We start from the raw sequence: 26,505 nt of genomic DNA on the forward strand, positions 1-26,505 counted from the left end.
GTTTGAATGAACCACTGGGAGGTGGTGGAAACCAAAGGAGGTGGGGCCTAGTTGAAGGGAGTGGGTCCTTGGGGACTGTATCTTGTCCCCAGTTCCTTCCTCTCTATCTCCCTCACTCACACAAACACGCATCTGCGTGTGCCTGCACACATGTGCACACCACACACACACACACACACACACACACACTGTTCCCTGCTACATGCTCTCTGCCTTGAAGTTCTGCCTCAATACAAGCCCACAGTGATGGGGCCAGCCAACCATGAACTGAAATCTCTGAAACCATAACCTAAAGTAAATCTTTCCTCTTTTCAGTTGATTTTCTCAGGTATTTTGTCACAGTGATGAAAAGCTAACTAATAGGTCTTCACGTGTTAATATAAAGGAAGGTCATTCTGAAGGACCACCTTTATAACTCAGGAGGGAGAGAAGTACTGCTCAAACAAAAGGAAAAACATTTAAAAGACAACACTAACAAATTTCACTGCATAAAAATTAGTGCCTTCTGTAGGACAAGAGTCCTGTACATAACATTAAGAAAAAAGCAACAAATGAGAAGATAATATTTTCATCACATACAAGCAGATGAGAACAGGGAGTACCTTTGCATAAAAAGCTCCAGGAAGCCAGTAAGAAGAAAGCCAAGCAGGGGCTGGGGTTGTGGCTCAGTGGCAGAGCGCTCGCCTAGCATGTGCAAGGCCCTGGGTTCGATCCTTAGTGCCACATAAAAATAAATAAAATGTATGTACGACTACAACTAAAAAATATTGAAGAAGAGGAAGAAGAGGAAGAGGAAGAATAGGAAGAATAAGAAGAAGAGGAGGAGGAGGAGGAGGAGGAGGACGACGACGATGACGACAACGAGGAAGAGAGCCAAGCAACCTAACGGGAAAATGGGCAAAGGGAAAGAACAGGCAATTCACAGAAGAGGAAATTCATGTGGCAGCTTTGGAAAGATTCCTGACCAATGTGGAATTGCAAATGAAGCAATCATCAACTTCACATGAATTTGCATCTGCTCCAGGTCTTAGTGAGAATGCTGTAGGAGTACAAATGGTTTCTAAATTTGAAAAGAAAGAAAGTTAGAAGTTGAATTTACATATCCACTAGTAGGCATGACCCATCATATGTATGTACCGTACTCCACATTACACAAGTGACATATATATTCCGGGTATATGTAAGGGGTAGCACCCCCTCCGGATCCCAGGGACTTGCATTTGGGTTTGGGGAGCTAGGTGAAAGGACACCACTGCATGCTGTGTGAAATCCTGAAAGTCCGGAAACAACCTAAATATCCTTCAAGGTGGGTGGAGCAGGGTGGAGAAATCCTAAGTCCGCCATAGTCCCTGGCGTGCTGCTGAATGTTTAACAGCCCGCTGTTCAGGGAGAAAGCCTTCATTTGCCAGTTTCTGGGATGTCAATTCTCCACCATGGCTGAGGTCTGTCCATCCTGTGACATCACTGACCACAGAGCTGGGAGAAGATGCACAGGGTGAGTCTGTGGGAAGGTGCTGGGAGCGAGTGGCAGTGCACCATTGATTGCTTTCTCCAGCAGCCAAGATCGATGAAGAGACCAGGTAGAGCCGAAGAAAATAATGCTTAGGGTGGAAAAGAAGCATTTTTCAATGTGGGACGATCAATATGATAATGTTTATATAAATTCAAAAATTACACAAAGTGGTAAGACGCACCTTGTTAAAGAATGGAATGGGAACGGGCGGAAACGCCAGCCTGGGGACGCTGTTTGCCTTTGGAAAGAGAAAGGGGAGAGCAGAATGAAGGAGGGGTGCGAGGAAGCGCCCGCCTTCCCGCTCTCTCTTTTTCTCTGGTTTTGTTTCTTAAGTGTAAAGAGCTGAAGCAAATATGTGGGACTGGGAAGCTGGTTTATGTTCGATCAATATTCAAAAGGTGGGGATTGTCGTCAGGCATGACTCTGCGTATTTAAAACACATCATTAAAACAAACAGAATTAAAATAAAACTGAAGAGAAAAACTAACGTGGAAGGCCCTGGAAGGACACGCTCCAAGGGGTTTGGCAACTGCGTTTGGACTCAGGATCTTCACTTTTTCATCTTCCTTATGTCTGGATGTGCCTGGGCCGGGGTGGCACTCCCTGGGCCTTGGGAGGGCTGGGCTAGGCCGTAGCTCTAGGCCCTTCCATGTGGACGTCACCTCCCTTTGCTGGGTCGTGGCCTGTTTGTGAGACATCCCCACCCACAGGCCTGGTGACCTAGGCTGCGGTGAGTGGGGGGATTGTGGCCATCCTGGCACAGGAGGGAAGAGCCACGGGGCGCTCCGTCAGCCTAGAGGTGGGAACAGACAGTCACGGTGCTGGAGTGAGCTGACACCACCTTGAAGCTCGGCCCCAGGATCTGAGAGGTCACAGAGGGGGACAGTGGCAGAGAGTAGCTAGGTTGTACTGGCCTTGTGGACCGACCCAATAAGCTCTGGGTTCACTCAGACCTGGGCAAACCTCTGTGCTGCCACATAGGAGCTGTGTGACTCAGGAAAATGACTCAGCATCTGTTTTTTTTTTTTTTTTTTTTTTTGTAAAATGGGAACTATGGTAGAGTGTCTTATGGTGCAAACTAATTGCAGCTCTTTCCTGGAGAAAAATTGTCCCCTTGTGCTCCCCTGAGACCATGAAGCCCTGTGACCTGGGTCCCTGTCCTTCCTGAACTGATGTATGGTGTTATGTGACCTGCTTGAACCAGTGATGCCATAGGAGTGAGCTCGTGATCCCAGGTCTTTCTTGTACCTCTGCATGAGTCCAGAGTCCGAATGTGGGGCTGCTCCATCACCTTGGGTCCTGGAACAAAGATGGAAATGATGAGATCTGTAACCAACTCATGAGGAGTGTGTGACATGCATGAGAAATAAGCCTGTAAGTCACTGGATTACTGCAGTATGACTTGGTCCACGGTGGCTGAGTGGCATTTCTCATGTTCTGATAGAGGGTGCAATAACACATGTGAAATGCTTACAGGGACAGAGCAGTGGGGATAGGCAAGGGTGTGCTGCAGTAATAAGCAGCCTGCATGTCTTAGTGACTAACATAGCACATTCTTTTTCTTGCTTACCCCAATGTGTAATAGTTCTTCAGAGTCCTTTAAAGAAGTAAAGGAAGGAAGGGAGAAGAGAGTGGGGAGGGGAGGAAGGAAGGTCTGGCAAGCCTCTCACAGAGAAGCTCTCACCCAGAGAGATACTCTCCTCTCACTTGCCTCAAGCTTCACTGCCCAACACTAGTCTCATGACCACAACTAATTTAAGAGGGGACAGGAAGTGCAAATCTACCCCAGGCACAGAAGGCAGCGAGGAACAGGAGAACAGAGGGAAGGTAGACAAGATGGCATTCTAGGCAGGGAGTGGCTGGTGCAAATGTGCCCTCTGGAGGAGTCTGCCTTGCTTGGGAAGCTGTGGTCTTCAGGAAGGCCCCAGGGTGCACACAGGGATGGCTGGAGACAGTCGGGCACTTACTGGGAAGACCCTTGCATTCAGAAATAGCGTGTGGGAGATGGGAGCCCCTGGGTCCTGGTGTGGCCATGTGGCTGGATGGAGGAGGGCTTGGGAACTCTGTCTGAGACCAGGAGAGGGCAGGCTGGGAAGGCGTGGGCAGAGGAGCTGGCAGGGGTTCACCCTTGGTGGGAGAAGGAGCGGGCCAGTCGGTGTTAGCATGGCAGCTGGTGGCTGGGCTGTGCCCACAAGCCAAGGCAGTAGCTCCCTGAGGCAGAGGTGGGTCAACAGGGACTCTCTAACGTCACTCTAAGGAGACTGCTTGCCCTCTGCAACCAAAGTTAGATGTCTGTAGGCCGTTGAGTGGCAGTGCTGGCAGCGTGTGCATGGGAATGTGGACGTGTGGGAACTTTCCGGCTTCCAAACTGAAGGTAACTGCAGTGCCCTGAGCAGAGGGCATGTTGCAGCATTTCCACGACGAACAGTACACAGCAATGCAAACAACTAGATCATAACCAGGGTGTTCGCAGCTCGCCAAGTGAGAACCCAGAGAGAGAACGTCAAGCAAGACACCAGGCGAGCGGCATTCGTGTCCTGGAGTCGGTGGTGGGAAATCTCCAGAGCAGCAAAGCCACAGCGGGTGATGTGTGGGTGGCCTCAGCCAGGGCTACTGTCACACAGATGCCACCGCCAATGGCTTAAACAGGACGAGGACCCTTCACCCCTCTGGAGGCCGTGTGACTCTCATGACTCAGAGCTGGTGGTCTTCTTGCTGTGTCCCCACTTGACTGAAAGGGACAGGATGCACTGAGCTGTGGGGCACTGAGCTGTCACTAGGGTGCCACCCTCATGACCTAATCACCTCCACTGTCCCCCTCCTAAAACCTAGCTCTCGAGGGACAAGATTTAAACATATGACTTTTTTGAGGGGAAGAAGGAGCCTCGTAGGTTGCCTGGGCTTCCCGCCTGCCGTGAGCAGCCACAGGTGCTCCCTGAGGGTCCGGGGGCCCAGTGTTCAACTGTGCAACCGGCCACCTCGCAAGACACCACCGACAAGCTCTCTCACAGCTCTGGAGGCCAGGATGTCCAAGGCGAGGCTCCAGCCGCTCTGTCCCCCAGGGAGGCTCTCTCCCCAGGCGCCCAGTGACCTTCTAGAGGAAGCAGGTGAGCCTTCTTGTCTTTTTTTTTTAACAAAGGCAGCGATCCCACCATGAAGCCCCCTGTGACCTCGTCTGACCCTAATCTCCTCCGAGGCATTGGGTGTGGGTTGTATGTTCTCTATGTCACTTAAAACATCCTGGGGAAACAGGGGCACGAGACTTGGGTCCATCAGGAGGAACAGAAGCAGCTCTGGAGGAGGAGCGAGTGGGGCTGCCCACCGGCGGCAGCCAAGAGAGGGGCTACAGGGTCCCCTGGCTCCAGGAAGCCTTTCTCTGCCCCACGGGACCAGCTTCTCTTTGGGAAGGAGAGGAGGATGGGAGTCAGAAGCCAGCAGGAGGGGCTGAGGCAGTGAGAGGATGGGGAGGAGGCGGTGGCCCATGTGGACCTGTCCTTCGGCCCAAGGTTGTGAGCAGGGGAGGCAGGTGCTGGCACTGGGAGGGACCCAGGCTAGGCCTGTTACTGTGGCAGAGACCCGAGCAGTCTCAGCCCTGAGTCCTGAGGGTCTCTGGAGGGCTGCTGCCAAATATTTCCTTACACAGCCGTCCCGCCCCTCCCTTCTCAAAGGACCTCTCCCGGCCACGTGTCTCCACAGCAGCTCCTTCCTCCTCTTCTCCACCCACCATGGCCTCCCCAGGACATGCTCACCTCCTCAGGACATTGCCCATCTCATGCCACGGGAGGCCTGCCCCGTGGGAGCAGGGGGTCCTCTCTGCCTGCCCCTCTAACCTGTGCCAGGCCGTGCGTGCACACAGCAGGCGCTCAGCAGACACACTGTGACTGAGTGAAAGGCAGGGGACTCTGCGGGGGGGGGGGGGGTGCAGGATCTGGAGCTGAGGTTCCAGCCAGGAGGGACAGAGACGTGTGCAGACGCAGAGGAGGAAGCAGTGCATTCTGTGACTGAGTGGGTGCCGGTAGCCAGGAGGCAGAGGGAGGGCCTTGGCTCTGACTGGGGGAGAGGGTGCTCCAGAAGAATGGGGAGACAGCTTGGAGAAATCTGAGAGATTCGGAGGGACTTCCTGGGGACTGATGCTGAGCCTTGGGGTCCAGCAAGTCAGGAGATCACCAACTCAGGGGTCCCAGGCATGGCTCCGAGCTGATGGACTGAGGCACGGGTGGGCCATGTCAGTGTGGTTCAAGGCATCCCTGCAGGTGAGGCTCATGCTAGCATGGGTTGGGTGCTTTGGCAGAAGTGACAGATGGGAAAGGTGGGTGTGGAGATCTCTCCAAGACCAGAGAGGAAGGGTAAAGGACATGTAGGAGGCTGGGGCTCGGCATGACCACAGTATAGCACCAATGAAGTCAGGTTCCTGCTAAGCATGAACCAGTCATGCCAACCTTCTGAGGCACCTCCTTGTCCTGTCCCTTTTGCAGATGAGGTTGTGCCAGCCTCAGCTCCCTTGTTGTTAGGACTTGAATGTAGCCTGTCTGTCTTCCAGTGTCTGAGGCTGCAGTCATTTTTCTGTCCTGAGCTGGAGAGGTGAGGAGGATATGGACAGAGAATGGGTACTGGTTCAGGATGTGCAGTGTGGGACAGCTGAGTAGACCAGATGTGAGAGGCAGAGCATGTCCCCATTCGGTGTATGAGGCCATGTGGACATCAGTCACCTTCCTGTGGGGCAGAGTGATGTGGAACCAGCACATGTGGAGGGTCCCTGCATTTAATCTGCACCCCTCTGCTCCAGGGAGAGCAGTGGTAGCTTGCTGTGCAGTGAAAAAGCCCAGGCTGGGACAGGCAGGGCATTGGTCCTGGGCGGCTCAGCAAGCAGGTGCTGGCAGAGTCCCCAGGCCTCTGATGTGTCCAAGCCTTTCCATTACACCTGCAGGGTGTTAGATTGGGCACTTTGACCTCTGGGCATTTTGAGGAATGAAAGCCCAGTTTCAGCTGTGAAAGCCCCCTCCTGTTCCCCACCAGGATGCCTCAGGCAGCATCTCCGTTTCCCATAAGCCTGCCCTCCATACCCAGCACCTTGGACCCTCCTGTCTCTACCACATTTTAGTGAGGTTTCTGGAATTCCAAAACCCGCCCGGCTGAGAGAAGCAGAGAGCATTGCATAACTGCACAACTGGGCAAGACCAGTCCCGTTTAACCACCTGGAGCCTGTGCCCCTAAATCTTGGACCCCAGGGCCTCTCAGCCTTGGTGACCACATGGAATCTGTCCCCCCATGGCACACTGCAGCTTTTCTCTCCCCTCTTTCCAAGGAGGTCGTGCGGAACACCCAAGCAGGCCTATGAGGCCACTGTACCCCATGCATCACGCACAGAGTGAGCCTGGAAGAAATGGCAGCTTGAGAAAAGAGGAGGGCCTGGTCCAGTGTACTGGAAGAGGGGGAGGGAAGGAGTTAGAAGGGAGGGGAAAGGTTGGGTGGAGGAAGAGGGGAGGGAAGGAAGGGAGGGAGGAGGAGGTAAGCTCCTCACACCCACTGCAGGGAGATGGGTGAGGGAAGGTGCATTCTCCAGCCTGTTTCTGGAGCGCCCCCAGCGCTGGTGTCCACAGCTGGATCTCACTTGTAGGTATACAGGAGTGAGCAGGAGGAGAGATCAGGGCTCAGCCTGGGGGAGGTAAACTCACCCTGGACAGAATCATCCAGAGTTTCATCTTGCAAGTGCTGGCCTGCCTCCCCTAGCTTCCTCACAATGAGCCAGGGTGCTCTTGGAAGGGCCCCCAGAACTTGCCGGATCCACTCGCTCTTCTACTAACCAAGGGGCTTGTGGTCCTCCCCACTACCACCCCCTCAGGACTCCCATTCTACAGGTGCCCCCTTCAGCTGCGCCCCACCCCCTCCCAGTCCTTCTATTGCCTTCTGCCCAGCGAAGCTGCCCACCTCCTCCGCTCTTCTAGTCCCCCTATCCGTTGGCCGTCTCTTCCCCAATTGGAGCACCTGGCACCCAAGGGACCCTCCTCCCACAGCTCAGCCGACCAGCACCCCCGCCCCCACCCAGGCTGGCAGTCTCCTCCTTCCATCCCTCCTCCGTGGCGCACCCAGCCACCAAAGGTGCCCACCGCGAGGACTCGAGCACCGCGGCCCCACCTCTGCCTGGGCGCCCGCTGCACCTGCAGGGTGGCTGGGTGCACGGCGGGCGGCGGGCGGCGCGGCCGCAGGGGCGGAGGAGCGGGCGGCGCGAGGGAGGGGCCTGCGACAGCGGCGGCGGCGGCCGCCCCAGCCCGCGCAGCCCGGCTCGGCCCCGGCTCGGTCGGCGCAGCGCAGCGCAGCGCCGCGCGCGTCCCCTCGCCGCCGCCGCCGCAGCCAGGCGCACCGGCACCAGGCCACCGCCGCCGCCGCCGGCGCACGGACGCAGCGCGCACAGGCCGGCCGGGATGCGCGCCCGGGCCCCGGCCCGCCCGAACCCGCGGCCGCCGCCCGCCCGCCGCGCTCTCGCCTGACCGCGGCGCCCGCCCCGGCCACCCCGCCCGGTCCCGGCCGCCCGCGGCCGAGATGCCCGCCCTCCGGGGCCCCAGCGGCCCGCGCCCCTGCTAGGCTGCGGCGGTATGGCCCGCGCGCCCGGCGCGACCTCTGCGGATTGCATCGGTGTGCGGCGGCGGGGCATGCCCAGGGCACCGGGCACGGCCTTCAATGGGCGAGGACACGGACACGCGGAAAATTAACCACAGCTTCCTGCGGGACCACAGCTATGTGACTGAAGGTAACGTACGTGTTGTCTGAGACCCCCTCCGGCCGGCCGCGGCGTGGGGATGCCGTCGCACCGAATGCCCTCCGAAGGTTTGGACCGCGCGCTGTGTGTCGTGTCCCCCGACCCCACCCCACCCCACCCCACCTTCACCCCACCTTACCCTGACCCGGGCCTGGAGGGAGGGAACCCGAGGGCACCGGCCCCCCGCTGCCCAGTGCCGGGAGAGGCCAGCGCCCTCCTCCGAGCCGCCGTCCGGGAGGCAGCTTTACCCCCTGGCCAGGTAGCATCCTGATCGGCCGTGGCCATCATTTTTTTTTTTTTTTTAAAGGCCATGCCTACGGTTAAGGTGATGCGGAAATCCCGGGGAAATGTAATGGCTTAAAACCCCGTGTTTGCCATTTCAGCCCTGTCCAAAGCCCGCAAAATCTTCTAGGCTGCCCACTCCTTGGAGACGGAGAGGGGCCCAGGGGAAAAATCCATTGCCAGACCCTTCGGAGAAGCTCGCCTGCCGCGGGCCTCTCCCTGCCCCCAGAGCCAGGGTCCTTTCCTGGGAGGGAGGCGCAGATGTGGACTCGAGTTATTCCTGGGGAGTTATATTGAGACAGGAGTAGCGGGGCCCAGACCTTCAGGATTCCCACCACCCAAGTGGCACAGGTTACCCCAGACAGGCCCTGCATTTAAACCCCCTAAGTTGGCCCTACAGCCCAACCCCCACACCAGGCTGGTGGAACCCAGAGGGTCAGCGCCCCTCTTACATGGCAGTAACTTCCGGGGTCCCTCTGCTCTGCCTTGCCCAGAGAACGGTGGGACAGCTCCAGTGCGCAGCCAGGGGACAGCGGACTGAACCCCTGGTGGAGGATAGGGAGACCTGGCCGTGGAGCAGCAGTGGGCTGCGCCCGCGGGGACCCTCGTGCCGGAGACCTTCCCGAGTGTACGGCGGTGCATCTCCCCCGGGGGCTGCTGGGCAGGCTGCAGAAGTGCTTGTGTGTTTTTAGCAAGAGGCTTCTTAATGGGCACCCGGGGGAAGGGCCCTGGGCACTTCGTCCCGCGGGACGGGTGCGCACGGTGCGGAGCGGGAGCCGGGGAACCTGTGTGGGCCCTGCGCGATGACTAGCCTACGGCCGGTGTCTAATGCCTGCTCCGCCGGAAATGAGGCCGACAGGGAGCGGAGCCTTGCAGGGACTAGGCAGCGGAGGACGGCCAGGCGGGCTGGGCGTCCTGACCCCGGGGGCGAAGGCCGGGTATGCAACCTGGGCGGACGGACCGCTGCTGAGGGTGGCGTTCCCCGCTCGGAGAGGAGAAGCGCTGAGTCATGCTTCGCCGCTGGGTGGGTGTGGGGAAAGCAGGCAGGGCTGCCGCGCTGGGGGACAGCGCTGTCAGGCCGGGCTCCGGGAGGCCCCGGGGAGCCGAACGTGGCCCTTTGTCGCTTGCCTGGGTGAGGTGGAGCCAGGATCCGCTGTGTGCTGGGGGTGCGCTTTCCGCTCACAGCCTGAGGAGCGGCAGAGGGTTGAAGGAGGCCTCGGGTTGCTGGCAGGTGCCCGAGTGGCCTGGCTCTAGAGCAAGGGGATCTTGGCAGGTCCTCTGCTGCACGGATCTGGCTCCGGTCTGGCTCCCTGGAGGAAGCCTCTGTTTTCTCATCTTTATATTGGGGACGATGGGATGGGAGGCAGGACTGTGCTGTAATTAAACATAAACTGCACGGCCCCAGCTCATAGGACATTTTCAGCATTAATTCCTTGGCATCCCCCTGGCTTCTCTCTCTGATGACTCCACCCGTTTTCAGCTGTAGGAGCTGAAGTCATGCTTTTGAGTCCCTTTTCTTTTATTTACATGATTCCTGAGCCCCTGTGTATGCAGTCACTTCCTTAGGACCACCCCCTGCCCCCCATAGACTCCCTTGTGCAGGCTGTATTCTAGCAGGGAGCCCTGTGACCTTGAGGGGAGTTCTTCCCACCTCATGTCAGTTTCCCCACCTGTAAAATGAGAGTGCAGAAGACCACCCTGCCTATGAGGCCCAGGTGAGATGGGAGGAAGGAGCGCCTTGGAACCCTAAATTGTCAATGGCAAAGTGTGGTCTGCACCTACTTTGTGCTGGGGCCTCCCACAAGGTCTCACATAACCCTCATCTAACTTTTTAGATGAGGACACTGAGGCTTGGCTTGGTTCATGGCTCAGACAGAATGTCAGGATATATAGTGCCCAGGGCTGGGGTGCCAGGGCCTTGCAGGGGCCAGATCAGATTCCTGCCATCCACAAGAAGAAACAGTAACAGTGATTGAGAGAAAATTAGATGAGAATTGTGACCTCCTTAGAGGAAACTGGACTTTCATGTTGTGGAATCCTGACTGCATTTGGTAGAGCGTGGATTTGTCAGCCTTCAGACCTGTGTTGGAATTCTGCTTCTGGTGCCTCACCTCCCGTGCTGCCTTGGCCAAGTTGCTTTGCTTTCTCACTTTGTAAAGAGAGAAATAAAATGATCTCTGTCACCGACTAGATTATTGAGGTGACTATGCTAATGTAGAAAGTGCCTACTGTAGTGTTTAGCTTATCAGAATCATTTAATGAATGGCACCAGAATTTCATAACCAGTAGTGGATGCTGAGACTCAGTTTGCAAAAGACCAGGTGTTGGGGGGGCTGGGGCTGGGGCTCAGCGGTAGAGCCCTCGCCTAGGTTCGATCCTCAGCATCACATAAAAATAAATAAATAAGATAAAAGTAAATAAAATAAAAAGACCAGGTGTGCACATTCCTGTTCCACCCAGTGTCTCAGTCCATGCTCCTTCAGGACGCCCCGCTGCGCGGGTTACTTCCTGCTCCTTCACATGCCAATTTCTTTTGACCTCACAGTATTTGCTCTGGCAATTCCTCTACCTGGAGGCCTACCTCCTGCGTTTCTCCTGACTATCTCCCACTCATCCTTTGAGACCCAAATTCAATGTCATCTTTGCCAGTGGAGTCTTGCCTGGGTTCCTAAGCCTTGGGAAATCCTAAATACCTTGAGAAGAGTTTATGTCTTGTTAGTCATTCACACCTCAGTGTGAATTGGACCGAGTGGGTTTTTTTGTTTCTGTGCTTACTCTTGGCTGGGCTCAGCTGTTGAGGGTTGTTGTGATCATTAGGTGTGAGTGTAGGACCGGGAGAACTGGGGGGCATGAGGGCCAGCAGTGAAGTGGAAGCACTGAGGACATTGGAGAGACCTGAGCCCTAGGGAAAGGGGACCCAGGGATAGGAGGATGCTGGAACGTCTCTTTCAGATGTTTCTCAAAAGCTGAATTTTTCCAGAAAGGGCCCTTCCTGGCTGTGCTCTCTCTTGCTGCAGAACCCAATACTCAGCCTTCGAGTGAGTTCCCTGGGTGTTTCTAGGCTAGACTGAAAGGGTTTGGATGTGCCAAGCCCTCCCACCCTGCCTTCTCTGGGAACCAGGTGCCAGGCAAGTCCTCCTCGGGGCCTGGCTCTGGTCAGGCAGCATGGTTCCCACACAAGAGCTCAGCTAGGGCATCACAGGTGGATCCTGGCGGGTCTGGGTCACTTTGAGGAGGAGCAGTGACTCCCATGTGCCCAGCAGGTAAGGCATGTCAGGAGCATGGTGTTTGGCTGGGATCACGGTCAGTGTCCCCTCCCTGGAGCATCTCAGCCATCGACCCCTTGCAGACACCTGCTGCTCACACCTGAGGAAGGGCCGTGCCTCTGTCTTCTTAACCTCATTCAGGGGTGTCTGTTTCATGGTTATCCTGGGTTAGCAGGGAGGAAATGAAGGGGCCCCAGTGAGCAAGGGCCGCCGGCCTGCCCTAACCCAGCGTGTGGGCAGTTCCACTGTGGGCACTTGTCCTGGGCTGTTCCCTAGAAGCCATGGTTTCCCGTCCACCCTCAGCCACACTGGAAAGGGTGCTACTTGTGAGAGATGAGGTCAGTGGAGTTTCACCTTTGTGGTCATGTCACATCCGACTCCCCAGCATGCTGTCTCTGCCTCTGGGCAGCACACGTGCTGTTCCTGGCAAGAGGTCGCGGCCATGTCTGGGTCTGACGGGTCTAAGGGTGGGCAGTCTCATCCTCTGGCAGTGACTGTTCCAGAGGGGATGTGGGGTAGTTCTGGAGGCCGAGTGGGAAGGAAAGGGGGCTGCGGAAGCCAGTCCCTCTGTGGGGTGAGCACATCAAATCCCTGTGGTTGCTGGTAGCTCTGTTGGCACCTGGTGGGGAGCAGTCTTAAGATGGCATTGTCGATGGCCAAGTGGAGAGTGACAGAGAACCCAGGACCATGGTGACATCCAGGCCTGATGTCCACCTCACCTCTGGGCATCCAGTTGCATGAGCTGTACATTTCCTCTTCCGCACTTTGAGTTAAGTCTCCATTCTTTGCAGCCAATAGCACCCGACTCACGTAACCCTGACTTGGTATCAGGAAGCCAGGAGGCTTAGCTCACAGGCAGGACTCTACATAAAGCCAGGGTTCTGTTCACTTCCTGTTTAGGAGTCCTTTTGTCCCTTGCTGCACTCAAGTCAAGGTTGCCAAGTTCGGTTTTCCCCTTCCGGGTCCTATTGAGGTGACCTGATGTGTGACCACAAGACCTGATTTTGGCGACCTGGGTCTGGTGGAGTCTGGCTCTGAGCTGTGGTCTCTGGCTAGCCACAGTCTCTCCAAGCCTCAGTTTCTTCTTTGTTGTTGCCTATCTTTGCAAATGAGGGACCCGCCACTGTTTGGAGTTTTCACATCTCTCTGATCTCCCTGGCCCATAGCCCCCTGCGTTAAATGGCTGGGTATACCAAGCATGCCCAGCCCAGGGCTCATAGCACAGGCTGCCCTCATAAGCGCTATACATAAATGACAGTGTCCAGGCTAGTCCTCAGAACTGTCATCAAGTGGGCTGGCCCAAATCCTACCCCAACCGGTGGGAAACAGGCTAGGCAGGGAGGGAATTAGTTGGTGCTGGACCTACAGCCTAGGGGGCCATCAGGGAGAGCCAGGCTTTGACGTTTCAAAATCCACATATGGACTGGCTGATTCCGCCCTCCTTCTTTGGATCCTTCCCTACTGTCGGCTGAGTGGGGTGGAGTGTTGCTCGACGGCAGGTATCAAGGAGCCAATACAACAGTTATTTCTCAGAGGACTTGCCCCTGCTCTGGAAAGAACAACGCGCATGTGCAAAATACTAATTGTGCCTCTCAGTGATTTCACGTTCTGGGTAAATGCTCTAGCATTTAAATTGAAATTGCATGACAAGATGATGGGCAATAAAAATCATTCTAAAATGCAAACTTTTACTTTCTCTTTATTTCGATTGACTTAAGCTGGAAATAAATAACATCCTGACAGATATGGAAGAGATGAAAAAACTGTATTTTAGACCAGTCAGTGAGGTCTCTTGCTTTTTGGCAGAAGGATCCCGCATTTTCTCTTTGCCAGGGCCCCACTCATGACACCCTTGCGCCTCTTTGCTGAAATTCGAGAGAGGTGGGGTCCCTGGCCACGCCCCTTGCCTTGGCCACGCCCTTCACCTTGGCTTTTGTGATTGGTGAAAACGGTGAGAGCCTGTTATCCATTGGGTAGATTTTTTTCTCCTGGGCGGGGTCGGCTTTGGAGGTTCCCGCCCCCTGGGCCCCTCCCCCTGTTTCTCCATCCCAAAGGCCGTTGGTCCTTTAACTTGGGAGTCAGAGACTTAAATGTGCTATCCATGCAGGGTTCCTGGTTCATGTTTTTGTCCAGATTTGTGCGTACTAGCTTATTATATATTCTCAAGTCCTAGGAGAGGTGGGTGACTGTGACCTCAACCCCACCCCAGTGCAGGTTGACCCTCATTTTATTGGCTGTGTACTGTTGCTGTATAGATGTGCTGCAGTTCAAATTTCACTCCTTATTGTTGGATGTTTAGGTTGCTTTTTGTCCTTTTACAGAATTTCCTGCTCTATCCCTTCCCCTAACTTTAGAATGGTGTTTCTCAGAGCAAGTCCTATAAGTGTAATTTTATGTAAACATCACAAACATTTTTAATGTTTGATACAGACTGACAAATTATTCTCCAGAAAGTTTCCGTGTTTTGCTGCAAGCTGAGCAGCATTAGATAGTCTAATTTGTTTGACCTTTGCAAATATCATAGATGAAAAAGATTTTTTTAAATCTATGTCTGAATACCAATGAGGCTTTTTGTTCAACACCCATTTATGGACTTCCCTTATGTTCCAGGATCATGTTAAATGCAAGATGCACCAAGTTGACAAGCTAGGCCATGACCTTCACTCAGTCATTCAACAAATATTAATGGAGTGCCCACTCTCTGCAAGGCACAGAAGAGGCCATGTTGCTGGATTGGGGAGAGAGGGGCGGGGGGAGATGAGAGCTGCAGCTCCAAGGTTCGTCAGCATCTAGGGGACCAATAATGAGACATTGGAACAGGGACAGAGTCTGAGTGGCCGAAGAGCAGGAAGAGAAGCAGGAGGGCTGTGGAGTCCTTCTTTCCAGGGGACTCCTTTCCAGGGGACTGGGGCATCAGTGATGGGTCAGGCCAATCTGATGCGGTAGGAGGACTGTGTAGCCCCATAGTACCCCAGCAAGCCCTGCAAAGACAGAACTCGCTGGTCAGCCCTCAGGAATGATGGCCCATGTGGACTTAGGATTAAATGATGATAATGGAAACATAACAGCCATTATTATGAGTAACCATTTATTGAATACATAGTCTGTGCCAGGCATGATGTGTGAACCATCTTATTGGATACTCACAACACCCCATTATATCTGAGGTGTGGGTACTTACCTAGTCTCACATGGTTTGTAAAATGACAGAGCTGGGTCATCTGCCTGTGGAACCTGCAGTCCTTACCCCACACTGAGTAGCTGGGACAACAGGACAGGGGCAAGTGGCCTGCTCAGTTCTGATTATGCACTGGGTTTAGAGGGTTTGAGGATTTGAACCCAGTCTGCCTGGCTTGGTCTTGGGCTCATGGGAGGAGTTCCCCTTCAGTGCACAGGTGTGTGGTGGTGGGCCGTGGGTGGTGGTCTACAGGAGACAGGTGGTTCAGGGGCTGGAGGGTACGTGGCAGACCCCAGGTGTACAGTGATGGTGTTAGGATACAGCCTTCTAGTGCCTTCCAGGCAGTTGGAACAGCCTGGTGAAGTACCTGATGCTCACCCTGACAGCGTCTGAGCTCCTTCCTGTCCTGTTTCCAGGAGCAGTTGCCTGCCATGCAGTCCCAGGGAGCAGGGCACAGGGGGCCGCTGTGCTGCCCAGGAGCCTTGCACAGTGGGGGCCATTGTCTTCTAGATCCTGCCCTAAATGACCCATTGATGCAGAACAAAGGCTGTCCACAGGCTCTGGCTGGGGAGTGTGGGCTGCCCCAAGCAGGGACCGGATCTCCAACTGCAGGCCTGAAGGACCCTGGGCCAGCCTGGCTTTCCAGTTCCCTGCCAGTCCCTGTGGATACCCTAGGCTGCGGCTGCTGGAAGCTGGGGCTTGGGCTCGGCTTGGGCTCGGCTTCGGCACAGCTGTGTTCTTCTGGCAGCTTCTTCAGCCTCTGAGCCAGTTTCCTCTTCTCCCAAGCAGAGAGAATGGCCAACTGCCTAGGCTTTTAGCCAGGATTAAATGAAATAATGTACACACTACACTGAAATTGGAAGAAAAGGGAGCTACTTTTATTATTAACTTTTGAATTAAAAAAATACAAAAAATGTTTCATGAAACCTTTCACATATGTAAAAGTAGAGAAAAATAGTACTCTAAATTGCTATTAACTCCGCTGCTATCAAGATTTTTCTGTACTTCCTGCATTTGGCTGGAGAATTTTTAAGCAAATGTAAGCCGGGTGTCATTACCTCACGACACCAGGTATTCCTAAACATGAGGCCTTTCTCCTTTCTTACGCAGCCAAAACCCATTCACTCACCTAACAGAATGAGTGAGTGCTGACTCCTCGTTACCTAGACTCCGGTCCATTGTACCAATGCCCCTGCTTGTCTCAACAGCCCTCTTACTGTTGGCTGTTCTGACCCAGGATCTGGCCCTGCCCTGCCTGTGGCTCTTCTTCCTCTTGAGTTTTTTCTGGTAGAGACCTGTCAATTCTCTGTCCCATTTTCAGACCACTGGCTTGCAGGTGACATTCTTCATTATGTTCTGAGGAGGACAGTGCCACCTCCACTGCCCTGACCCAGGCCCCAAGGGTCTTGGAGGCTGATGGTGACTACTTCCCTCCTAGGGAACAGGCCTGGGGCAGCCCCCCTCCCCCCGGACCCCTCCCTGCTCCGCTGGGCCACACCTGGGTGGGGTGGGGGAGGCCCGCCTTCCTCTCAGAGTGGCAGCTTGTGTTGGTGAGATGACCTGTGGATGAGCTTGGGGCTGACACACCAGAGGCAGGTTGTCTTTCTCCCCGAGGTGAGGATGTGGCAGTGAGATCTGGAGCCCCTGCCAGCCTCTCCAGCTCATGCTTGGACAGTTTATTCCAGCTGCTGGTGAACACCTGCTGTGAGGAAACCCAGGGTTTGGTGGCTTGATAGCAGCGAAGTCTTTACCATCCACCGTGGCTGGTCCCAGTTGGTGGGCAGACTTGTCCACAGAGTGGCCGGGGGCCCTTCCACCTGTCAGCTCCCTTGCCCTCTCTGTTCCTTGGGAGAGAGTGGAGAAGGTGCCCTCCCTTCTTAGACACTCTGGCCCTGAAGAGCCTCCTGGGACCTCCCTCCAATTCCATTGGCTGGAGCTAGTCACATCGCCTGTCCAGCTGCAAGGGAAGCTGGGAAATGCTGTCCCTGGCTGGGCTCCCAGGGACCGCTCTACAGATGGAACAGATGATCCTTGTGGATAGCTAGTCATCTTTGCCACATGACCCAGCAAAATAAACTGTCACTTTTTGGTCTAAAAAAATCCTGCTGAGAATCTTGCAGGGAAGACACCCTTATTCAACCCCTGACCCTCTAGTGTCCCCTTGTACAGGGACCAGAGTGGAGAGTTGCATGTTGGCTATGGGGTTCAGGGACGCCTTCCTGGGAGAGGTGATGATGATCTGAATCCTGAAAGCCAATGAGTTGAGCCCAGGCAGGTCAGGTAGGAAAGGAGTAGTGGGAATTGGTCTTAGGGGGTCAAGGCGGGCACCTCTGGAGAGGGCGTCCTTCCTGGGGACCCTGTGGGCCTGTGAAGCCTTGAGGGTGTGTGAGGGAGGGGTTCTCAGAGGAGGAGAGGAGGGGAGCTGGGAGGGAGGAAGCACTGTAAGGAATTTGGATTTCATCCTGTCGACATTGTGGAACACACAGGACATTCTCTCCACCTCATTGAAAGTAGTGTAATTTGTATTGGCTTATTGTTTTACCGCAAAATAAAATAAATAAATGCACTCATTGTAGGAAGTCCAGAAAATATATATAGAGAAAAGGTGAAAAAGAAAATCCTACCACTGAAAATATTTGGCTTATTTTTATTTGCCTAGGTGCAGACAGCCTATCTACCTGCTATCTATCCATTTCTACATTGACTCCTTCACAAAAATATTGTTTAGACGTGTACTGTGTGCTCATCCTATTTTGCACTCCTTTAAAATTTCCCTTAGTAACATTTATGGATAGTTTCCAGGTTATAAAATGAAGAGCTCCTTGTCTTAGGCTGCTCGCTGTCATTAAAAAGTACCAGAAAACAGGGGCCTCAAACAGCAGAGATTTATTAGCTCACAATTCCAGACACTGAGAATCCAAGATCAAGGCGTTGGCAAGGTTGGTTCCTCCTGAGACCTCTCTCCTTGGCTTGCAGATGGCGTCTTCTCCCTGGGTCCTCATGGTCTTCCTTCTGTGTCTGTGTCCTTCTAAGGACACCAGCTATGTTGGATTAGGTCCCACTCAGGCAAGCATATTTTACCTTAATGGCCTGTTTAAAGCCTATATCTTCAAATATGGGCACATTCTGAGGTCCTGCGGGTTAGGGCTTCAACAAATGAATTCGAGGGACCCCGTCATCACTGTGGAGTGCACCTCATAGGCATTTAAGTCACTTCCACGTTGGTGGATTGAGGAAGTGTCTGTCTGCTCAGGGTCATGGTTGGTCTGTGAAGGGCGTACATCTTTGGCTCTCTCCACAGGAAGTGGAATTGCTGCTCCTAAAGGTTTGTTTTTTTAGAGGATCCTCATCTGACACCAGCTTCTCCTGATGCCCCAAGCCGGCAGTGTCTGAACCTTTCCCCAGAGCCTTGCTGAATTCAGATTTGCCCATAAAACAGTAAAATAAGCTGCATTCTTTTCTTATTTATTTCTTTATTTTCATGTAAATTTTTAAATTTGTATGACAGCAGAAAGCATTACAATTCTTATTACACATATAGAGCACAATTTTTCATATCTCTGCTTGTATACATAGTATATCACACCAATCCATGTCTTCATACATGTACTTTGGATAATAATGATCATCATATTCCACCATCATTAATAACCCCATGCCCCCTCCCTTCCCCTCCAACCCCTCTGCCCTATCTAGAGTTTGTCTATTCCTCCCATGCACCCCCTCCCTGCCCCACTATGAATGAGCCTCCTTGTATCAAAGAACATTTGGCATTTGTTTTTTTGGGATTCTCCAACTTCACTTAGCATTACCTTCTCTAACTCCATCCATTTACCTGCAAATGCCATGATTTTATTCTCTTTTATTGCTGAGTAATATTCCATTGGGTATATATAGCACATATTTTTATCCATTCGTCTATTGAAGGGCATCTAGGTTGGTTCCATAGTTTAGTTATTGTGAATTGTGCTGCTGTAAACATTGATGTGACTGTGTCCCTGTAGTATGCTGTTTTTAAGTCCTTTGGGTAGAGACCCAGGAGAGGGATAGCTGAGTCAAATAGTGGTTCCATTCCCAATTTTCTAAGAAATCTCCATACTGCTTTCCATATTGGCTGCATCATTTTGCAGTCCCACCAGCAGTGTATGAGTGTGCCTTTTCCCCACATCCTCGCCAACACTTATTGTTGTTTGTATGCATAATAGCTGCCATTCTGACTGGAGTGAGATGAAATAGAGTGGTTTTAATTTGAATTTCTCTAATTGCTAGTGATGATGGATATTTTTTTCATGTATTTGTTGATTGATTGAACATCTTCTTCTGAGAAGTGTTTCTTCAGGTCCTTGCGTTCTTTTCTCTCCCTCCACTACTGGGAATCGAACCCAGAGCCTCACACATACTAGGCAGGCACTCCACAACTGAGCTCCACCCCAACCCTTTTTATTTTATTTTATTACTTTAAGATGGTGTTTTACTAAGTTGCTCAAACCTGTGATCCTCCTGCCTCAGACTCTCGAGTTTCTGGGATTCTCGGGTAGCTGTGTGCTGGCACTCCCGGCAAGCTGTGTGCTTCTGAATCACCTTTCCGTGAGGTTCAGCTGCCTCACTTACGCTTGTTGGCCATGGTATTCATTTGGTTGTGAGTTTTGCACTTTCTTTGCTTGTTTTTCTACATCCATGGTCATCTCTGTCACAGAGGTGGCCCCTTGGTTTGTTGTCCACCTCTGGTGGTGTTTGATTTTATGTGATCAGATGTCAGTTTCACCTCTGTGGTTCAAAACTCTGCTGTCTGCTGAGAATGGATCTGTGCATTCCTCAGTCATGAGAAGAACCGCTGGAATATGGCGGAGGTGACACTGTGTGGCTTTGGAGGTCAGGCCACCAACAGGCCAACACAGGACCAGGCCTTACTCTTTGGGGGACACTTGGTCTTGGAAGCCAGCCACCACATTGTGAGAAAGCCCAAACAGTTTGTGGAGAGCTGTCAGCCAACAGCCAGTGCCACCCTGCTAGCCAAGGCCATCTTAAAGATGGATCCTGCAGATGTGCTCCTGCAAACCCAGCCAGATGGCAGATTCATGAACAAAACAGTAGGTGGTTTCTGCTGGGAGTCATTTTATTCAAGGTGCTGATACACAGCAATAGATACCGAACCTCAGGCCTTCCCCACGTTGAACCCCCAGACCTGCCTCTGGCTCCTGCTGGGGCTAGTGTTGTCCCCACCAAGTCAGCAGACATTATGTCTGCTTGGTCCTGTCATCTTCCTCCATACCCAGCTCAGCCCGACGCCCAGCACATGCCCAGTGAATGGCTGGATGACCGAGTGAGCCAACAGATGACTCCTCTTCACATCCAATCTCAGAGCAATGCAGGTGTTTCACCAAGTGTCCTGCCTTCCCCGGCCAAACTCTCCGAGGGCAGCCATCTTCAGTTTGAGGGGCTCCAGGATGTGTTGACATTGGCTGCCGTGGTCAGTTAGGTAATGCTGACCCCAGCAGCACCTCTGGGATTTCACTTAGCAAGGCAGGCGGTGGGGTCACGGCAGAGAGCACCACCCCTACTGCTCGCTCCGCAGCCCCCACGTCACCAAGGAAAGAACAGATGCATGTTGTGATATGTGAGCAGATCACTTCTGTTGCCAAGGGTCTCGACAGGTGTTCATTCATCCACAGGCAGCAAACATGTAGCTGTGTTGCTTCCTTGTCTCCCTGCAATGGACGGAAGACTTGTGTCCCCTACAGTTCATGTTGAAACCTTGACCCCGCTGTGAGGGTGCATGTGGGGTGGGGGGGCCTTTGGGAGGTGATTATGTTGTAAGGGTGGAGCCCTGGTGAGCGGGATTAATGCCCCAAAGAGCTCTTCTCTCCCTTGCCACATGAGGATACAGTGGAAAAGACACCGGCTGTAACCAGAAAGCAGTCGTCACCAGACAGGGACTCTGCCTTGCCTTGACCTTGGACTTCGGCCTCCAGACCTGTGAGAAATGAGCATGTTTTTTACAAGTCACCCCACTATGGTGTTTTGTTATAGCAGCACAGATGGACTAAGACATTCCCAGTGATAAACACACACCTTTTTACAAATATGGACAATTGAGAGGAATTGGCCCATGAGGATGGCATTCAGCAAAGACAGGAAGTGATAATGCTGGGTAGAGCGCTAGCCTGGCAGGTATGAAGGTCCTGGGTGGATTCCTGGCATTGCAAAAAATAAAACAAAATAAACCCACAAGGAAAGTAAAAGTGATAATTCTGGAAGAGGACTCGTAACTGAATGTAAGTGGAAGTCCGGAAGAAGTCACTGCTCCGGGGAACACCGAAGTTTCTGTCCTTCTTGAGGCTCATCTGCAGCCAGAGGAACTGAGAGACGAGGGACTAGCCCTTGAATGTGAGGAGAGTGGTTGTGCCCCAGAGGGTGGAGGTGCCCTGGAGGCAGCGGCCAGGAAAACACACTGTGTTCAAGGACCGCTGGAAGATGTGGCCTGATGTCCAAAGCACAGGGGACGCAGTTTTGGACGCTGATCAAACTTTGCGGCACCCGGAGGCACAGGGAGGGCCTTCTCCGCCTGCCTGGAGTCTTGTAAAGGCAGAAGCACTGGGTTTCTCCCTCTCCCCGGCGTTTTGAATTGCAGTGTCCTGAATAAACACCATTGCTCATTTTTAATTTCCCTGTGCATTTATAACAGTAAGAGGGATTTTAATGTCTTGAAAAAACGTTTTAGAGGACGCAGGACGACTGTAAATTTCTTCATTGATTGTTGACATGGCTTCGAGCTGTTCCGGCTGTGTTGCAGGTGACTTTTACTGTCCTATACTTCCAGCCGGAGGACAAACCGCTTGCCCTCTGTTTTAGTCAGCTTTTTTGTTGCTGTGACCAAAAGACATGACAAGAACAGCACATAGGAGGGAAAGTTACTGGTCATGTTCCCGAGGTTCAGTGCTTGGTCAGCGGAGGCCTGAGCCGAGGCTGTGGTGGTGGAAGGGCGTGGTGGAGGGAAACCTCAGGACACAGCAACAGGAAGCAGAGAGAGCTCTGCTCACCCGGGACATAAACCCCAGAGTTTATGTCCCCAGTGACCCACCTCCTCCAGCCACACCCCACCTGCCCAGCACCACCCATTAATCCATGAATGGATTGATCCACTATGAGGTCACCCCCCCACAGTCCCCACCTCTGAAAAGCCCTGCGTTGTCTCACACAGGAGCTCTTGGAGGACACCCCACGCCAGATCTAGCGCCTGCATTCCAGAGGAGCAGTGTTCGCTGCTGCGTACGTCGCCCGTCGGTGCAGGAGGCTGCAGTGATGCCCAAGCCCAGGAGGCTGCGGTCTCTCCCTACTGAGGCCGCAGCTCAGAGCCTCACATAATCAAGTCCCTTGCTGTGCACACGGTTAGGTGGCCCACGATCGCTGTGGGGGACTCAGCTGCCCCATCTCTGGCCCGGCCTGTCGGCTTTGGAACAGCCCCTCGTGGACAGAACTGATGGAGGCAGAGGCCGAGTCAGAGTGGTCCCTGTACCAGCTCTCAATGCGAAAGGTGCTAAAACAACTGTCATATTATACAGCCCCAAAGAGCAGTAAGACCCTTCACTAAAGCTTTGGTGAACACGTAATTCATCCTGTGTCCCAGGTCATCGAACTCGGGGAGCTAAGTTGGATGTCTGTTAAGGTGCTCCTTGTGAGACGATTTTAGTCACATTTCTCTATTTTATGTCAGTACAGAAATGCCTGACAATGCAGAAGGGTAGCATCCTGATTTCATTGTCCCAGAAACATTGCTCACATTTTGTAACTGCCCCCAGATTGTAATATAAATAGTTTTGTATCATTTTAAACATCTGACACACCATCAATGATTTTCTGGCTGTGTAGTATTCCACCACACAGAGATGATTACTCATTCGGTGGTCACTTAGGGAACCATGCATCAGCTAGTGTTGTGTGTGGCAGGGGTGAGGATGGGGTGCAGGAAGGAGGATGGGGTGCAGCCCACTCCCTAGACCCTCTGTGACTGACCGTGGTCCTAACGCAGTATGATGAGCAGGGTTGCTGTGGCCCCATCCAGCCTGGAGCAGGTCAGAGACACTAAAACTGTGACAGTGGCTGAGGAGCAGCCAGTGCTGCCCAGCCATTGGGGAGCAGGGAGCAGGGAGCAGGGTGTCCCCGGCAAGAAGGACCTCATGAGCAGGCTCAGAGGAAGGTCAGCGGGTGGTTCCTGTCTACCTGCAGGTCTTGGAGATCCCGGGTGGCATGGTGCAGTCAGGCCAGGCAGGGAAAGAAGAGGAGACTGAGAGTGACCAGAGGTCCTGGGAACTTGGAGAGGGGCCATGAGGGTCAGGAGGGTGTGTGGGCACTTGTAGCAGAGGCTGAGAGACCCCAGTGAGGCACCTGGAGCTGCGGGGAAAGGAGGCAGAGAGGGGCTGCTGGGCTGGGGGCGCCAGGGGAAGGCAGGCTGAGCCTCCTGTCGAGGTCTTGATCAACAGGGCAGCGTGTTCTGCAGGGGCAGATGCCGGGGGTGGGGCAGGGAGGACAGGGAGGGCTTCTCCCCTTCTGTAGGACTCCCGTGTCCCTGGCTTCTGGCTTCTGGTGAGCAGACTAAGACGGGATGAGCATCCTCGTGGATGTCCGTTTGCCTGGTCCCGTTACCTCAAGTCCTCCTCTCCAGGGTGCCGTGTCTTGGTGAAAGGGTAGGAGTGTTTTCATGGGGCTTGAATACCGACTTGAATATAACGTTGTCTTCTACGCTGAAATTCAAATATCCAAAAATTTCTGGGCAGTTTTTAAGAGTAAGTCCACTTGCAGGTGGTGTGACGGGAACCCCCGGTAGGTCCAGCCGTCCGTCTCTCTCTTGCTGAAACGACCGATGGACGTCAGCACCAGCACTGGGGGCTTGGCTTTGTTGGCACCTCTTGATGGGGGCCTGACAGGGTGGGGGCTTTGCCCCTCTGGGGCTGCATCGTCATGTGAACTGTCTCTAGGTGGGACACGGCTATTTTGTCTTCATGGTGAACTGATAGCAATGAGGTGGTGACAGGAGAAGTTGCTTCTTGAGGCCACTGTGTAAGGACATGTCCATGATCTTAGTAACTTTCTGCCCACTGTGGGAGGTGGTGGGACGACTCCACCACACCAGGAAACAGCCTCAGAGAGACCGAGCCACATGCCCCTGTCACACGAAGAGTGCTGGGTGACAAATGACCCTGGACCCGAGGGACACTGAACCCTGGGTTCTGTGGGCCTGGCTTGGGCAGGGCTCGGCTGGCCAAGACTTCCACTGCTGAGTGACTGTGGAGCTCCTGGGAGCTGTCCCTGGACGCAGGTTTCCCAGTGCATTGCCTGTGGGGTGGGGGTGGCTGGAAGGTGGGGCTCCCTCTCAGCATGGTGGACTTGGACAGGCGGACTCAGGTGAAGGCCAAGTGTCCCGGGGGTTCAGGTAGAAGCCACATGGCCTTCCCTGAGTTCCCCACAAGTCTCACAGCATCTTGTTACTGTCATAGTTACTGCCAGCCAGTTCGACAGGGGCTAAACTGCCCTGGATGTGGGAGAGGCCAGCTCTTGTCCTTCAGGAGCACCCGGGACAGGTGACAGTGTTGTGCCCCGCCCCAGAAACGCAATCGGCCACAGATGGCCTGGGCAGGACCCCGAACCAGGCTGGGCTCTGTGTGACCTTGGGGCTGCCACCCCTCTGCTGAGCTCCATACTTTGTCCTCTGACTCGGTGAAGGAGCACAGGTGCCTCCCTCCTGCTGTCCCTGGGCCAAAAATAGCAGAATCACCCACATGTTTGCTCATTAAAAGACAGACGGAAGGAGGTGAGCAAAGGCGTCCCCTGGTGTAGGTTAGACTCCAGGCTGCCTCCTCCCTCCCCGTGCACCAGGGGCGTCGCACACGGAGGGGCGCGGGCTGGGCTGGGCTGCCTCTGTCCCCGCCTTGTGGCCACACCCTGTCAGGCTTGGTGGTGCCCGCAGCAGGGCACAGTGGCCGAGGAGGTGCCCCTTGGCAGGCCGCTGTGTGGGGTGGAGGCTGAGAGGCAGAGGTGAGCAGGCAGGTTTTTCTCTTGGATGGTTGGGTGCGGCTCGATGCCAGGAGGATGCTCCGACCTCTCCACTGGCTCCTTGGCTCAGCCTCAAGCAGCAGTATCATGGGAAAGTGTTCCAGTCCCCGTGGCGAAGGTCCTTGCTGGGCAGCGGGGGCGTTCTCCACTCCCCCACACCTGGCTGGGCGGGGCGGGCGCATGGGACCTCCTGTTAGGTGGACCAGGCCGAGGTCTCCCTGAGCTGGCAGGAGGCGGGCTGGGCAGTGCCCCTTCCTCCATGGGAAGCTGTCCGCAGCTTATACCTCTGCAGGGGGCAGGCACAGAGAGGGACTCGGGCCACCCCAGGACTCACCTATGTCAGGGGTCACTGCCAATGTGCATGTGGCCCACTATGGCTCCTCCCGGTGGCTTGATGTCTTCAGCTCTAAATCAAGCGTGTCCTCTCGGATCTCTTCAAGGGTGGACAGAAATAGCAGTTGGGCGCTGATGCTCGGAAGGAGGCCAGCGCACATCCATCCTGTGTCGGGCTGCGGTACCGGGGCCAAGGGGCCTCTCTGCTTCCACCCATGCTCTCCAGCATGGCGGGGAAGATGTCTGACCCACTCCCATCCCACCTCGCCCTTTAACCAGACCAGAATGTCCTGCCACATGGCCACGAGGACTGGAGCCACAAAGAGGGTCAGGGGTGGCAGAATGGCCCTGGGCTGTGGGCTGCCCGGCCTGCAGCCTCCTGCAGTGCCTCAGAGTTCTGAGGAGGGGCTTGTGCTGGGCCAAGAGAGCTGGACCTCTGGGGGGCTTTAGGCCAGGAGGCCAGGCAGGACAGAGCTGGTCCAGGACCCACATGGACTTCATGCTGAGGACTCAGGACTCACTTTGCTTCCGGGCTTGGGCACCATGGGGTAAAGCAGGAGCCTGGGGTCTTCCCTGGGCTCCAGGCATATCTTGTTGATTGCCATTCTGGCAGGTGACCCCATTTTCAGATCCCCAAACTGGGACCTCTGTTGGGCCAACTGTGCATTTGGGCACAGTGGGGATGGCAGGTGGAAAACTGAGGTAGTCCCTGAAAGCCTGGGGCTGGCATTGCTGCACAGACACCTCTAGGGATGTGTGCCAGGCAGGATCCTCTCTGTGCCTCGGTTTCCTTTTCTTGGGGGCCACAGAGGCTGGCATGTCCTCTGGGAGGGAGGATGCCCTCCCTGGCAAGGAGAGCAGCAGGTAGCACAGGCCAGGCCCCAGGCAGGTCTAGATCCCTGGGAAAGCCATCCCAGAGAGCCCGGAATGGACAAGGGTGTCAGAGCCGGTCCTTGGGAACTGGGACGAGAGGACAATGGAGCTGATGGCCTCTCTGGTTCCAAGTAGGGAGTGCAAAGTCATCCTTAGGGGACACAGCGCTAGGCCAGCTGGAGGGGCTGCATCCAGTTGTCTGTTCTCAGCAATATTTGGCCACCAGAAGTACCTGGTCCTCCGCCTCCTGTCC

The 26,505-nt window shown here is 54.3% G+C and overlaps 1 protein-coding gene across 1 annotated transcript in view; it reads left to right on the forward strand.

Moving 5' to 3' along the window:
* The first annotated feature begins 8,088 nt into the window (after nucleotides 1-8,088).
* The window catches only part of Ppp2r2c (protein phosphatase 2 regulatory subunit Bgamma), a 96,979-nt gene continuing 78,562 nt past the window's right edge, over nucleotides 8,089-26,505 (forward strand). Inside the window, exon 1 of the mRNA XM_027937728.3 lies at nucleotides 8,089-8,261. Within this exon, the coding sequence (XP_027793529.1) occupies nucleotides 8,192-8,261 (70 nt within the window). The 5' untranslated portion in view covers nucleotides 8,089-8,191. The remainder of the gene's footprint in view (nucleotides 8,262-26,505) is intronic.

This window comes from Marmota flaviventris, chromosome 7, assembly GCF_047511675.1.
Source record: "Marmota flaviventris isolate mMarFla1 chromosome 7, mMarFla1.hap1, whole genome shotgun sequence".
NCBI classification, from domain to species: domain Eukaryota; kingdom Metazoa; phylum Chordata; class Mammalia; order Rodentia; family Sciuridae; genus Marmota; species Marmota flaviventris.